Source organism: Lissotriton vulgaris, chromosome 2_1, assembly GCF_964263255.1.
Source record: "Lissotriton vulgaris chromosome 2_1, aLisVul1.2, whole genome shotgun sequence".
Classification (NCBI taxonomy): domain Eukaryota; kingdom Metazoa; phylum Chordata; class Amphibia; order Caudata; family Salamandridae; genus Lissotriton; species Lissotriton vulgaris.
Window position 1 is genome coordinate 319,858,780 of NC_141687.1, and position 13,100 is coordinate 319,871,879.

The 13,100-nt window shown below is 50.3% G+C and overlaps 1 protein-coding gene across 2 annotated transcripts in view; it reads right to left on the reverse strand.

The window, feature by feature from the left end:
• Positions 1-13,100, reverse strand: part of P2RX5 (purinergic receptor P2X 5) — a 516,750-nt gene that overhangs the window by 134,211 nt on the left and 369,439 nt on the right. For both annotated transcript variants that reach the window (XM_086955030.1, XM_086955029.1), the window contains exon 7: positions 3,101-3,239. In XM_086955030.1, coding sequence (XP_086811156.1) covers positions 3,101-3,239 — 139 coding nt within the window. The remainder of the gene's footprint in view (positions 1-3,100; positions 3,240-13,100) is intronic.

Genomic DNA, 13,100 nt, shown 5'->3' on the forward strand with positions numbered 1-13,100 from the left:
GTTAAAATGCAAAAATATTTCCGAATGGGAAAAAAATTCTGTCAAGCATGCCTTCTCCTACACCCCCTCACATAATAGGAGTACATTTTCAGCCATTATCAGGGTGGAAAAGAGGTAGGAGGAGTTTAGCAACCTATGTGTTTGTTGCTATTCCCAAACTTCCAAGTCAAACAACACTTTGGAACACCCAGTTCCATACCTTGAGTGGGACTTGTAGGTTAATAGCGTCAAATGGAAGAATGGAGCAGGCATAACATCCGGCTATTTTAAGGCATCTCAGATGCGGCAAGATACTCCAGCATCTTCTTTTCCTTATCTTCAGATCAATCCCTGCCGTCCACCTAAGAATGGCTACATCCCTTTCTAAATAAGGTGACCAGATGACTCCATGTCACCCAAAACGGAACAGTCCAGTTCTGTGTTTTCATTTATCAACAAAGTGCTTTGAACAAATAACATTCACATGCCTGAAAAATTATGTGTAAGACCAAAAACCAGGACTGGAAGACCACATCCATGGTGACATGGACCCGTCAGGTATTTACCGCCTTACTTCTATGCCCATTCTGCCAGGTTCACTTTTGTTTCTAAATTCCTCCCATTGGCGTTGCCCTGTTCCGCTGGTTTTTTTCTCCACCCCATTCTTCAAGTCAATTTTTTTGCTCCTAACTTCTACTGCTCAAAGCTCTTTCTTTTTTTCAATGGTTGCTTTTTTGTTTTGTCTTCTCTTTAGACCATGTCTCTGGGTCTACGATTAGAGTTTCCATTACAGTGAGATAATGAGAACTTGCCTGAGTTGCAATAATTCATGGAGACTTAATTCATTATAATCTTATTTGGTGCCATTCCTGCTGGTCACTTCATTTTGGTTAAGTTGCCATGCGAGCAGCAGTTCTTCACCCACTGTGCCTTCACAGCAGGAGCCACTGTGATGAAACACTGGCTGACAGTCACTGACCTCATCTCTCATGATACCCCATCATCTGACACCTCCTATCTGTCACTCTGCCCAATGAGCCACTGACATCACTGACCCCCTGATAGATGGCTTATGGCTCCTTGTGCTCACACACTGACTCACCCACTGACACCCCCCCCTGTGCCTCCTGACTACCCAAAATTAGAAGTATCCATGATGTACTTGGGCACATACCTCCGTCCGGCAGACTTTACTGCAGTTATGTAACATTCGCATTGCTTTACTTGGAAGGCACCATTGGAAATGATGGTATACCCACAACTTTGAATAGGGCAGTTGACCTAGCACCAACTTTGGGTGTTGCCTCACCGACACAGAGTTATCAGGCTCCAGGGACTTGTAATTTCCCTTTTCTTACATGTAAGGCACCCCTATGGTAGGCCCAGGGTACCCCCCTGGACAGGATGCATTGTATGTGTAAGGTAAGACATGTACTGGTGTGTGTGACATGTCCTGATAGTGAAATACTGCCAATTTCATCTTTCACTATTGTAAGGCTATCTGTCCCGTAGGATAGAATGGGAAATACTTTGTAACATCTTACAAGTATAACTTCCCTTTGGGACAAGATGGAGAAATAAAGTTTAGGCTCTCTGAACTCAAAATTTGATTACACATCTTTAGTAAAGATGGCTTTTAATTTGTGTGTTTGAAAATGGCACTTTTAGAAAGTAGGCTGCCTGCCACGACTGCAAGAACTGATGCATTGAGGGATCGCGGCTGAATAAACCAACGCAGCGTATTCGATGCTGCTGCACCAATCGTCGACGCATCACGGATTTCCACGCATCGCACCTGTGCGGAAAGTTTTCCCGATCCATCACCAGTGGATTAGAATCGTCTTGCAGTTGACGCATCACTTCCCCCTACACTCCAGATTCAACGCATCATTTCTCTTGCGTGCAGCAGAACTGTTGCATCACCTCCCAGAGGTTTCAGAAACTGACACATCTCTTTGTTTTTGACGCTTCCCACCTCTGCGGCTGTTTGGCCTTGTGAATTTTGATGCATCTACAGGTACTTTGTGAGGAATCATGCATCCATAGTTTTCTATGGACCATGTTGTTTGAAACCTTTCTAAAGTCATATTATTATTACATGTATGTTGTATTTTTGTCGTTTTGGTCTTGTTGAGTGTTGATAAAGATACATTATTTTTCTAAACTGGTGTGGTGTCCATTTGTGGTGTTATCACTGTATTACTGTGTGTTTTGAGTATAAATACTTTACACATTGCCTTTGGGATAACTCTGTCTGCTCGTGCCAAGTTACCCGGGGTGAGCAGTGGTTATCTAAAGTGTGTATCCTTCTTACCCTGACTAGAAACAAGGGGCCCTATTTGGACAAAGGTACCTACCTCTGTCAACTATAGACCTCCATTTCTAACAAAGACGTTTTGCAAGATTGCTCTTAATAGGGACACTACAGACATCTAAGGACTTTTAAAAACAGAGGAAAAGTAGTTATGTTAATTTTTCCAAGCGTCATCTAGATAAGCATGTAAGATGTTCCCTCTTAAGAGCAATCTTGCAAAACGTCTTTGTTAGAAATGGAGGTCTATAGTGGAGAAGTGGAGAAGTGTGGCTCACTGGTTAGAGCAGGCAGACCCTGAAGCAGAGGCAGACCCGGGACCAGGGTTCGATTCCCGACGCGGCAGGATGTTGAGCTCAAATGTCCACGGACTCGATAATTCTCGCTTCGGTGCCTGACCTAATCATGGGTTCACACTCTGCAACTCTGGGCATTAAGCTTGCTTAATCTCCACAATGGCCCCCCGCGGCGGGATGCCTGGCTTTCACCTTGGGGATGCCCTGTAGGGGTTATCTCACAGGGAAAAACCAGGACGGGTTCCCAAGGCAAGCGCGGAGATACCCCTTCGGGGGTCGATTCTGGCGCTATATAAGAAATGTAATAATAATAATAATAATAATGTGTTGCTTCGATAATTTTAACATGTATTTACAGATGTTTGCATATAAAATATAAGTTATGATACTCAAATATTGTCTAGCTGCTAATCTGACCTGACACACACATTTAATGTTCTTGTGAATATATAATTTCGACTGAAAATAAATTCTGACCGTTCAGGATGGCTAGTGGATGTTTTCATGACTGTACCTCAGATGCCATTTTCTGAAAGTTGCTTCCGGACCAGCTGACGATGTCACCTAGCTGGAATATGGGGCAGTAATGGTGCTCCTTGCTGTACCGACAGGTCTTGAGGTAGTTGCCGTTATTGGTGTTGAGCACATTTGTCCTAGACAAAGAACATAGACCAATCAGCAAAGATTTAAATACTTCTTTCCCTGCCACAACCATTTACCGTTAACATTGAAGGATGGAAACAGCATGCATTATTAGCTTTTATGTCCCAGTGTATAAATTACCTAATCTAGAGCATGACATCTGATGCTACTCCGACCTCTGGATTTTTTGAGGATCTGATCCCAGGGTGGTCTACAGTCCTGCTTTTCTTTTTAAATGGTACATATTACTGGCACTTTGAGGAACTAAAACACCAATAGAAGACAGAGCTAGGGTAACTATTGCTGAAGGTGGGGGATATAGTTAGCGTCACTACAGTGGTACTGGTACCAGAGCAGATGTGGATGCAAGGAAACATGGATCCCAGTGGAGAGGAATCTTCCAATCTGATGCTCAGAGAGCTACATGTAGAGATTAGCAGTGTGAGGCCATCTAGCCTCACATAGAACAAATTTGGAAGGAAGGAGGAAGGAAGGTTGTATATATTTGATTGCCTTGCCTTTTGCCTGAGACATTGTTTGTTCCAGGTGGCAGAGGTATGAAAGATTGCAAAGCAATTACTCCTCCCCTCTCACCAGAGAATCACTGGGGAAAAGGGTGTAAAGGGAAACAGAGATTTTGTGAGGAGCACAGACACGAAGAATGATTGTTTTTTTAAATTTATTGGCATTTCAAAATATACATACAGTACAGTGTTTTGAGTCATGGTGTTTGGTTCCACTGATAAGAACACGTTACAGCATACATAATATATGAAGTAGATTTGCAGTAGTGTCACAGACCAACTACGTAGCCGACATTAACCCAACCAGTGCAGCCAATGCATTGGCCTCATGCACACCTCAGAAAGAAGCAAAAGGTAATGAGTGTTATCTGTAACTAATTTTGCCTCTAAACAGAGTCTATAGTTCCGGTTGATGGCAATGGCATTGTATAGGATGTGGGTCTGCATCCTGCTGTCGAAGAAAGGTAGTGAAAGGAGCCCATATATCTTCAGGTCGAGATCTCAGTAGCATGAGTTCCTAGTATGCAGAGAGTTGTTCTTGGCAGTAGGATGTATCATGCAGCCATGCTTGAGTAGTCGGGCCGGTTTTCTTTACCAATGCATTGCAACTCTGCATTTTGCTAAGAGAAGCAGCATTGCTGTGAGGCGGCCCTATGTATTGGGAATATCTTTGACATAGCCGAGGAGGCAAATCTTGGGGTCTAGTGGTGGTGGCAAGCGAGTGATGTTTCTTGTGGTGCAAACCTTCCCCCAAAAATCTACCACCCCAGGGCAGATCCAGGCAAGATGTAGGGAATGTGGCTTGAGTGTTGTGAAATCGTAAGCAATGAGGGTCTTGAGATACTCCCATTTTGACTAACTGAAATGGTGTGCGATACAGGTGGTGTATGTATTTAAAATGTATGAGTTGCAACCGATAGTTGAGGAAGAGCATTTCTAGTTGACCACAGAAAAAAAAACATTTCTTGTCCGTCAGGGGAGAATCGAGGTCCGAATTCCAGGTCTCCCGGGCTTTCGGAATAGAAATAAGAGAGAAATTTTGTGTGTGAGTGTAGAGACGAGTAATCAGTTTTCGAGGTGATCCAGTAGTAAGTATATGCGCAAGTGACAAAAGGGTTAATGGCCGCGTGGGAAAAGCATACTGTAGCAATCGACAAACAGCACGGAGTTTATAATATAATGGTGTATCTAGGAATGTGAGGGTATGCAAACCTGTGCTCACAGAAGGAGGGAAGAATTGATCATCAGGATATAGGTCCATGAAAGCTCTGATGCCCCTTGCATTTGTGCACCTGATAGCACCCTTGTCGTGAAACGGAGTGAGTATGAGGTTATTTGTGAGATGAATAGAGGAAGCATGTAGAATAGCAAGACCGGCCCATCTTCGGAGCCCATCCCATGCCTATCGTACACATTCCACTGTATTGATTTGGGCCTTGGGTGCCTTGTAGGGTAGGAACAGCGCTGTCATTAGTGGCCAAGGGGAAGTCTGGTTGCGCACTATGGCTAAGTGTGGTTGGTGTCTGGTGGGATGAAGCTTGCAGTGTAGAAATTGAGCCAGAAAGCACAGAGCATAGAATTGCATGTCAGGTGCACCCAATTTGCTCTGTGATAGTGCCAGCATGAGAAGTTCATAGGAGGCTCGCGGCTGCTTGCCCGCCCATATTAGCGATATCAGGTTGGACATCAGATGCTTAAAAACTGCATGGTGAGTGGGAGAGGAACCTTCACAAAGAGGAAAAGAAACTTAGGATGTATGATCATTTTTGCAATATTGATGCGACCTGCCATAGACAACGGGAGCTTGGGCCACCCTGGGATGAGTGCTTACTGCCAAACAACTGTCTGGTAGTAATTGACCCGCAATAACTCCTCTCGATCTCTGCAGAGCCATATCCCTAAGTATCTGACGGGTCAGTCACCCATATCAGCAGATATTCAGCGCAGAAGAGCCGTGTGGTTTCTGTGAGGGGACATAAGACAGATTTAGACCAGTTTATGTGAATTCCGGAGTAGCCCCCGAACCGCAAGACCTCCCCGTTCAATGGGGCCAGGTTCGTCTGGGGATCACATATATACAGAGTAATGTCATCTGCGTACATTGAAATGATTGGATGTCAAGCCTATGCCTCTATTCGCATGAAGCTGTCAGAGCCTATCTGCCAGCAGCTCCATGGCAATGGTGAACAGCAACAACAGTAATGGACAGACTTGTCGTATGCCGCGTGAAATTGGGATTGGATCAGATTGAGTCCATTCATGTACAGTAAGGAGAGTACATAAAAGCTGTATTTGTTTAATAAACTACAAACTCAGACCCAGGCACCGAAGTAACGGGAAGAGATATGCCAAATCTAAAGAGTCAAAAGCCTTTGTGGCATCTAAAATCGAAGTCTAATTGCTTGATGGGATATGCAAGAATGACATTCTCTGACTGCAGACCAGACAGCTTTCTGAAGTATGCAGGGATAGGTATATTGCATAGCATTATTTATGTAGGGCAAATACTAATCAGTAAGCAGATAGAGTTGCCCAGAGGCTTGAAATACAACAATATATAGGTGTTAGTGATCAGACTAGTTGAAAACAGGTTGTAGGGATGTATGATGTAAAATGCTTTGTGTTTTTCTAATGGGCACTCATTTTTTTTTTTTTAACATCATTTTTATTGCATCACCAACATAAAAGTATAGACAAGATATTCATCAACATCAGTATGAACATGGACCAATGCAATTGAGGAATTTTGTGTCTTCCTTCCGGGGGTCTCTCCCCGCTCGTGATGCTGGCAGCTTCGTCTTCCATCTTGGTCTCGTACTTCTTACATTGTCTGACTGCTTCATCGTGCACATAACCCTGGAATGCTTTTGTGGTTTACGCCCCTCCCCCTCCCCAAATTTTGGTGCCCCAACATCCCTCCAAATCAGCTTCCTACCCACCCTCCCCCGTGGTCGCGTTGCGCTTGAGTAACCATGTGTCAGTGTCTGGTGTGTTGCAGGAGGAAGCAAACAATCGCTAAGGTGTGTTCTCCTGTACAGTGTTGGGGTCTGCTCCTGCTAGTTCGCTCTCGCCTTCCTGCTCCTCATCGCCCACATCCCTGAGCGCCTGCACCATCATCTCCCATGCAGTCGCCCTTTCCAGTGCTTTCTCGTCATTCGACCTCCAGGCCATCTGATATCGCAGGGTGCTATCACACGCGGCCCATCTCAGACACTCCCCATACCATCTTTTATACGTGGGCCCCACTCTGGACTTCCAATTTCGTGTGATCTCCCGCTTGGCCAAGATAAGCCCTAAATCTATAAATTTACTCGTCATCGTATTTCTAGGTGTATGTGGGAACCAGTGAAGGATGCCAACTGCCTTAGTATACTGAATATCCCTATCCGTCGCCTCGTTAAGGGCCCGCCCAACTTCCTGCCAATAGTCGCCCAGAGAGGGGCAATCCCACAGCATATGACAAAGATCCGCCCCCGCTGTACTACATCTAGGGCAAGCAGCGTCGGCCGCCCCAAAGTATTGTTGGATTTTCCCGGGTGTGAGGTACGCCCTGTGGACAACATAAAAGTGGATCAATTGGAACCTGGCATTCCTCGAGCTCTTCCGCGCCCTCCTCAGCAGTTGGCCCCAGGTCGTGTCTGGTATCTCCACCTGGAGGTCCAACTCCCACTTGGCCTTCAGGGCTGCCAAAGGTTGCAAGGCCTCCCGCTGCATTCTCGAGTACAAGCACGTGACGGCCTTAAAGGTTCCCGCCGCCATCATGGCGTACTGGCATGCCATTGAGGTACCCGGTTCCTGCTGCCCTTCCCCCCAATGGGCTCGCATGGCGCCTGTGACTGCCGCGTGCAGCAGATAGTCACCCCTCGGTAGGTCAAATCTCTCTTGTAGGTCCCGAAACGGCAGCAACACCCCATCTTCGTAGAGGTCACCCAGCACGTGTACTCCCGCCTCCTCCCACCCGAGCAGGCGCGACCAGTCACCTCCATGTGGGAGGGCAGTGATCATACCCAGCGGTATTTCGGGGGCGTACATAAGGCGGACACCCGCCCGCTTACGGGCCCGGTCCCAACATAGACGGAAAGTCTGCTCCTCGACCGTCAGGTCTCCCACTCGGAGTTTCTGGTGCAGCGTGATATATGCCAGAACGTGTCGCGGGGTGCCTTCGATTCTTGCGTCCTCGGGACCTCTATACACCCTCGCCACCTCCTGAGTAAAAGTCTGCAGCTGGGCAGCGAGGTAATATCCTTCGAAGTCCGGCACTGCCATACCTCCCTCATCCTTGGGGCGTAACAGCGTGTCGAGCGCTATGCGTCTCCTGCCCGTGCCCCACAGGAACAGTATGATCAGTGACCTCAGGCGTTTGAAAATCGAACTCGGGATCCATACCGGCAGTGTCCGGAAATAGTACAAAAGCCTAGGCAGGGCTATCATTTTCAGCAGGGAGATTCTACCAGCCAGAGAGAGCGGTAGAGTCGCCCAGAAGTCCATAGATCCACGCAGTGCGTTAATACAGCGAGTTACGTTGCCATCCAGTAGGTCGGATGAGGTGTGGTAGATATAAACCCCTAGATAATGTAGGCAGCGCGGCTCCCACCGGAGTTCCTGAGCAGTAAGTGGGCAAGGCTCTCCCGGCCTCAGGGGGAACAGACAGGATTTGGGCCAGTTGACCCTCAGGCCCGATAACCCACCGAACTGCTCCAGTAGCCTCCGTGCCCCCTGTAGTTCAGCGCCGGCATCAGCCAAAAACATTAACAGGTCATCCGCATAAAGTGAGATGAGGTGTGGCCTCCCTCTAAAAGGCAAACCTGCGTAGTGGCGGCCCAGTCTGGCTACCGCAGCGAAGGGTTCCATTGCTAACGCAAACAGTAGCGGGGATAGGGAACAACCCTGTCTAGTGCCACGCCTGATCGAATATTGTCTCGAGATCAGCGCACCTACCCGGACCCTTGCTACCGCCTCCGTATAGAGGACCTTGGTCCACCGTATATATCCGTCTCCCAGTCCAAAGCGACGCATCACCTCATACAGGTATCCCCATTCGAGGCTGTCAAACGCCTTTTCAATGTCGATGGACAGGACAAAGGGGGAGATGGCGTCTGGCCAGTCCACACCCATCAGTCTCGTGAGTCTGCGGATATTATGAGTGGTGTTGCGTGTCGGTATGAAACCGCACTGGTCACCATGAACCAGGCTCGTCATATGCACTAGCAATCTGTTGGCTAGAATTTTACTGAGGATTTTGTAATCCGTCGTCAACATAGACAACGGGCGGTATGAGGACAGCGCCGTACCCTCCCTGCCCGGCTTCAAGAGTGGGATCATAAGGGCCTCGCACATGGAGCCCGGGAGTCGGCCCTTCTCCTGCGCCTCATTGTATACCTCGCGCAGCCGTGGAGCAAGATGCTCCAGGTATTTGCCATAAAATTCGATCGGTAGACCGTCAAGGCCCGGGGTCTTGTTTCTAGCCATCTGTTTCACAGCGCAACCTATTTCTCCGAGGGAGATGGGCCGCCCCAACTCCTCTGCCTCCGAGTCCTCCACTCGCGGCAACTCCAGCCCGTCCAAGAACTCCTCAAGCTCCTCCGTCCCTCCAGTATCACCACTCAGATAGAGCCCTTCATAATAGGCTCGGAACTTGTTCAGGATCCCGGGTTGGGAGTGGCAAGGCTCCTCCCCTGGCACCTGGATCCTCATGATCGGCCCTCCCCCCCGGATAGGGTTAGCAAGCCAAGCCAACATCGCCCCCGCCTTATCACCTTCCGCATGCGCCCTCATCACGTACGCCTTGTGGTCGAAGCTACGCAGCCGCTCTAGCTCTACCGCCAGCCCCTCCCGCGCCCCGCTAAGCCCCTCCTGCAATTCTGGGTGATTCGGGCGCCTCTTCTCAAGATCCCTCAGCCGCGTCTCAGCCTTATCTAAGTCATCCAACAAAGTCTTCCGTGCCCCTGCCGTGTGCCCAATACAGTGTCCCCGCACCACCACCTTGAAAGCATCCCATTCAACCGCCCTCGTGGAAGCCGAGCCACTGTTCTCCTCAAAATATCTCTCAATACGGTCATTCAGGGCCTCCCTGAACAACAAGTCGTCCAGGGTGTCAGGTTGCAGGCGCCATGTTGGTACGCTGTTAACAGTCACCATCCATTCCAGAGACATCAACAAGGGGTTGTGGTCCGATATCGTCCTTGCCAAGTATTCCGCCCCACCCACCGCAGGGAGCACACATTCCGAACAAAGAAACGCATCCAGCCTCACATGTAAATCATGCAGGTGTGAGTGAAAGGAGTAATCCCTAGTGGTGGGGTGTAACGCCCTCCACGCATCCGTGAGGGCCCAGCTCTCCTGCCATTCCAATCTACGCTTGGCGATCCTATGTGCTGGGGATGCGCGAAGCGGGGGATGGGACCTATCTAGTAGTACATCCTCAACCGAGTTGAAGTCCCCCCCCAGGAGGACCGGCCCTGCCAAGTAACCCGCCAATTTGCCCGAAACGTTAGATAAGAAAGCGGGCAGGTCAACATTAGGAGCATACACATTGCATAGCGATATCATCCTGCCTCTCAGCCTTCCTTCCACAGCCACATATCTGCCCTCTGGGTCTATCGACGACTTCGAGACTTGGAAGGGGACCCCCGCCCGTATCCAGATCAATGTCCCCCTCGCAAATGCTGAAAATGTCGTGTAGAATAACTGCCCCCTCCAGCGCCTTTGTAGAGCCGCCCCTTCCTGCTTATTTAGGTGCGTCTCCTGCAGGAACGCTATGTGAACCCCCCTACGCTTGAGGTATGCCTGAACCTTATGTCTGCGCGTCATGGACTGCATGCCCCGCACATTCCAGGTAACACATTTCAATGCTCCAGTACTAGCCATTCCCTCCTACACAACCGGACCACACAACAAAGAACAGTGTTCGCCTAAGTCCCGCGACCACGGGCCCTCCCCCCCACCCTCTCCAAACAGGAAGCCAAACCCCTCCAACAACTACAACCCCTCGAGCAACCCCAACAGCCCGCAACTCCCACCCCCCCAGGACAGGCCCCCCCGCAACTGGAAGTGCCCCCATCCAAACCAACACTCCCGACCACCCCTCAAGGAAAGGTGATAATATTCGCAGTCCCCACTGCGATGACCTTAGGGGCCAGTAAGGCGCGGCTCAATGCTATAAGACCTCCAACAAATCAGCCCCGCGTGCTCCATCCCACAATCCCCACATTACAGTTCCCCAAAACCTCAATCAATGTCTTTCCACTGCTGTGGGTCCATCGCCCCGGTGTCCAACCAGCGAGTCCATTCCGCCAAACCAGTTCAGCACGCCTCCAGTATCTCTCCCGAGGTCTGCGGCGTCACAATAGGGCCCCGGGCTCCACCAAACTCCGATTGTCCTGTCTCTGAGCCCGTTCCCGGGGCCTCCGAATCCGTGCCCTTCCCAGATTGAGTCCTGGCGGCTCTAGATAAGTCCACCACCGCCTGTAGGGCCGCCTGCCTCTCCGCCTCCGTCTGTGACATCGAGGGTTTCCCGGTCCTCTTGCGATTCTTCCTGATCCGTTGGGACTGTCTGATCGGCCTATCCGCCTTGGCCTCTTCCTCCCTGACCTTGGCACCGTCCGTTCCTGCCTTATAAGTGTCCCACCAGTCCCATGCATCCGCGGAAGTCGTGAAGAATAAAGACTTTTCGTCCACCACCACTCGTAGTTTGGCAGGAAACAACAGGGAGTACTTGATGCCTTCCTGGCGGAGCTCCCGCTTGAGGGACAAGAAGTTTGCCCGAAGTCGCTGAGTCTCAAACGTGTAGTCCGGGAACATGGTGACTCTGTTGTTTTCCACCTGAAAGGGCCCTGCCTCTCTCGCCCTCTGCAAAAGCCAGTCTCTGTCCCGGTAATGGAGCAACTTGAACACCACCGGGCGAGGAGGAAGGCCCAAGGCTGGCGGACGCGCCGGAACTCTATGCGCCCGCTCCAGGGAGAAGAAGGGGGACAGACCTTCAGGTGCCACCTCCGTCCGCAGCCAGTTATCCAAGTAGCCCACCATGTCGTCGCCTTCAATTTTCTCCGGCAGGCCCACTAGGCGCACGTTGTTGCGCCTGTTCCTGTTTTCTGCATCCTCGGCCCTCCTTTCCAGTACCTTCAGACGGTCCATCACATCGGCCATCTGGGCCTTCACCGTTGCCTGGGCCGGGGCTAAATCCTTAACCGTGGTCTCCACGGATTTCACCCTGTCCTTCAGTTTGTCGTGGTCGGCCTTCAGGAGGCCCAAGCCCGTCGCCACCTGAGCTATATCTTGCTGCAGGGCATCCTTTGTGGTGGCGATGGCTTCCAGGATACGATCCTGCATCCGTTGTAACGCCGCCTGATCTCTCTCCGCTCCTTCCGCCGCCTCAGTGTCGGTCGCGCCATCTCCCTTCCCCTTCGGTTTCCCCATCTGGGCCGGGATGGGCGGCGGTCCTCAGAATACGTTCCTGGTCGCCCTCCAAGCGACGCCGGGCACCGTCCTCCGGCCGGGTTCTCAGGTCCAGAAGAGTCACCGAGAGGCAGGAAGCACCGAGCGGTCGTGGCTCGGCCAGCGCCAGTTGCGCCTGAGATCCGGGGTCTCGTCTCCGAGTCACGGTCGCTCCGTTGTCGCCCCAGTCAGGAGACGGTCCCCAACCACCGCCCAAGGGTGCGCCCAAAGTTCTGCCAGTGCCGGGGGAGAGGCGCGACGCGGCCGCCAACACCTCTAGCGTGTCCGGGAGCGAACTTCAGTGGGTCTCCGGGCAGATGTCTCCGTCACCAGCGATCTCATGCCATCGCCGCCATTTTGGGGTCCGCGACTTCTCGGCCGAGTTCAGCTTTCGAAGTTACGATACTGCTGCGGGAATGCTCGGTGTCGTCTTCCGCGGGTCCCGGACCCTCTGCAGCACCGTCTAGTACCGGATTATGTCCTTTATCTTGGGGTTCGAATGGATTTTCAGGATATTTTCCGGGATCGGGCACGGAGCTCCGGGCTCACGCTGCCTACCTCCTCGGCATCCAAGCCACGCCCCCTTCTAATGGGCACTCATTATACATAATGACTACTAAGATTACCATAAGGGTTTCCATCATTCTGATACACACAGTTTATGTACTGATTACTCTTAATAAGTCCTTTTTAATGATAAAATACCAGCAGTTTTGTGTACCTACTATGTGTTGGGTCTGAAATGAGGCTTCACAAAGCTACAAATAACCTGTGAATAAGAGTTTCTTTGACACGGTTGTCCGACTGTTTTCTTTTTGGCTAGGGTTTGCACCTAAGCCAGGCAGAATCACCTACTCTAGTCAGTATAAGGGGATTACAAGTCTAAAGTAACCCCTACTCACCCCCTTGGTGGCT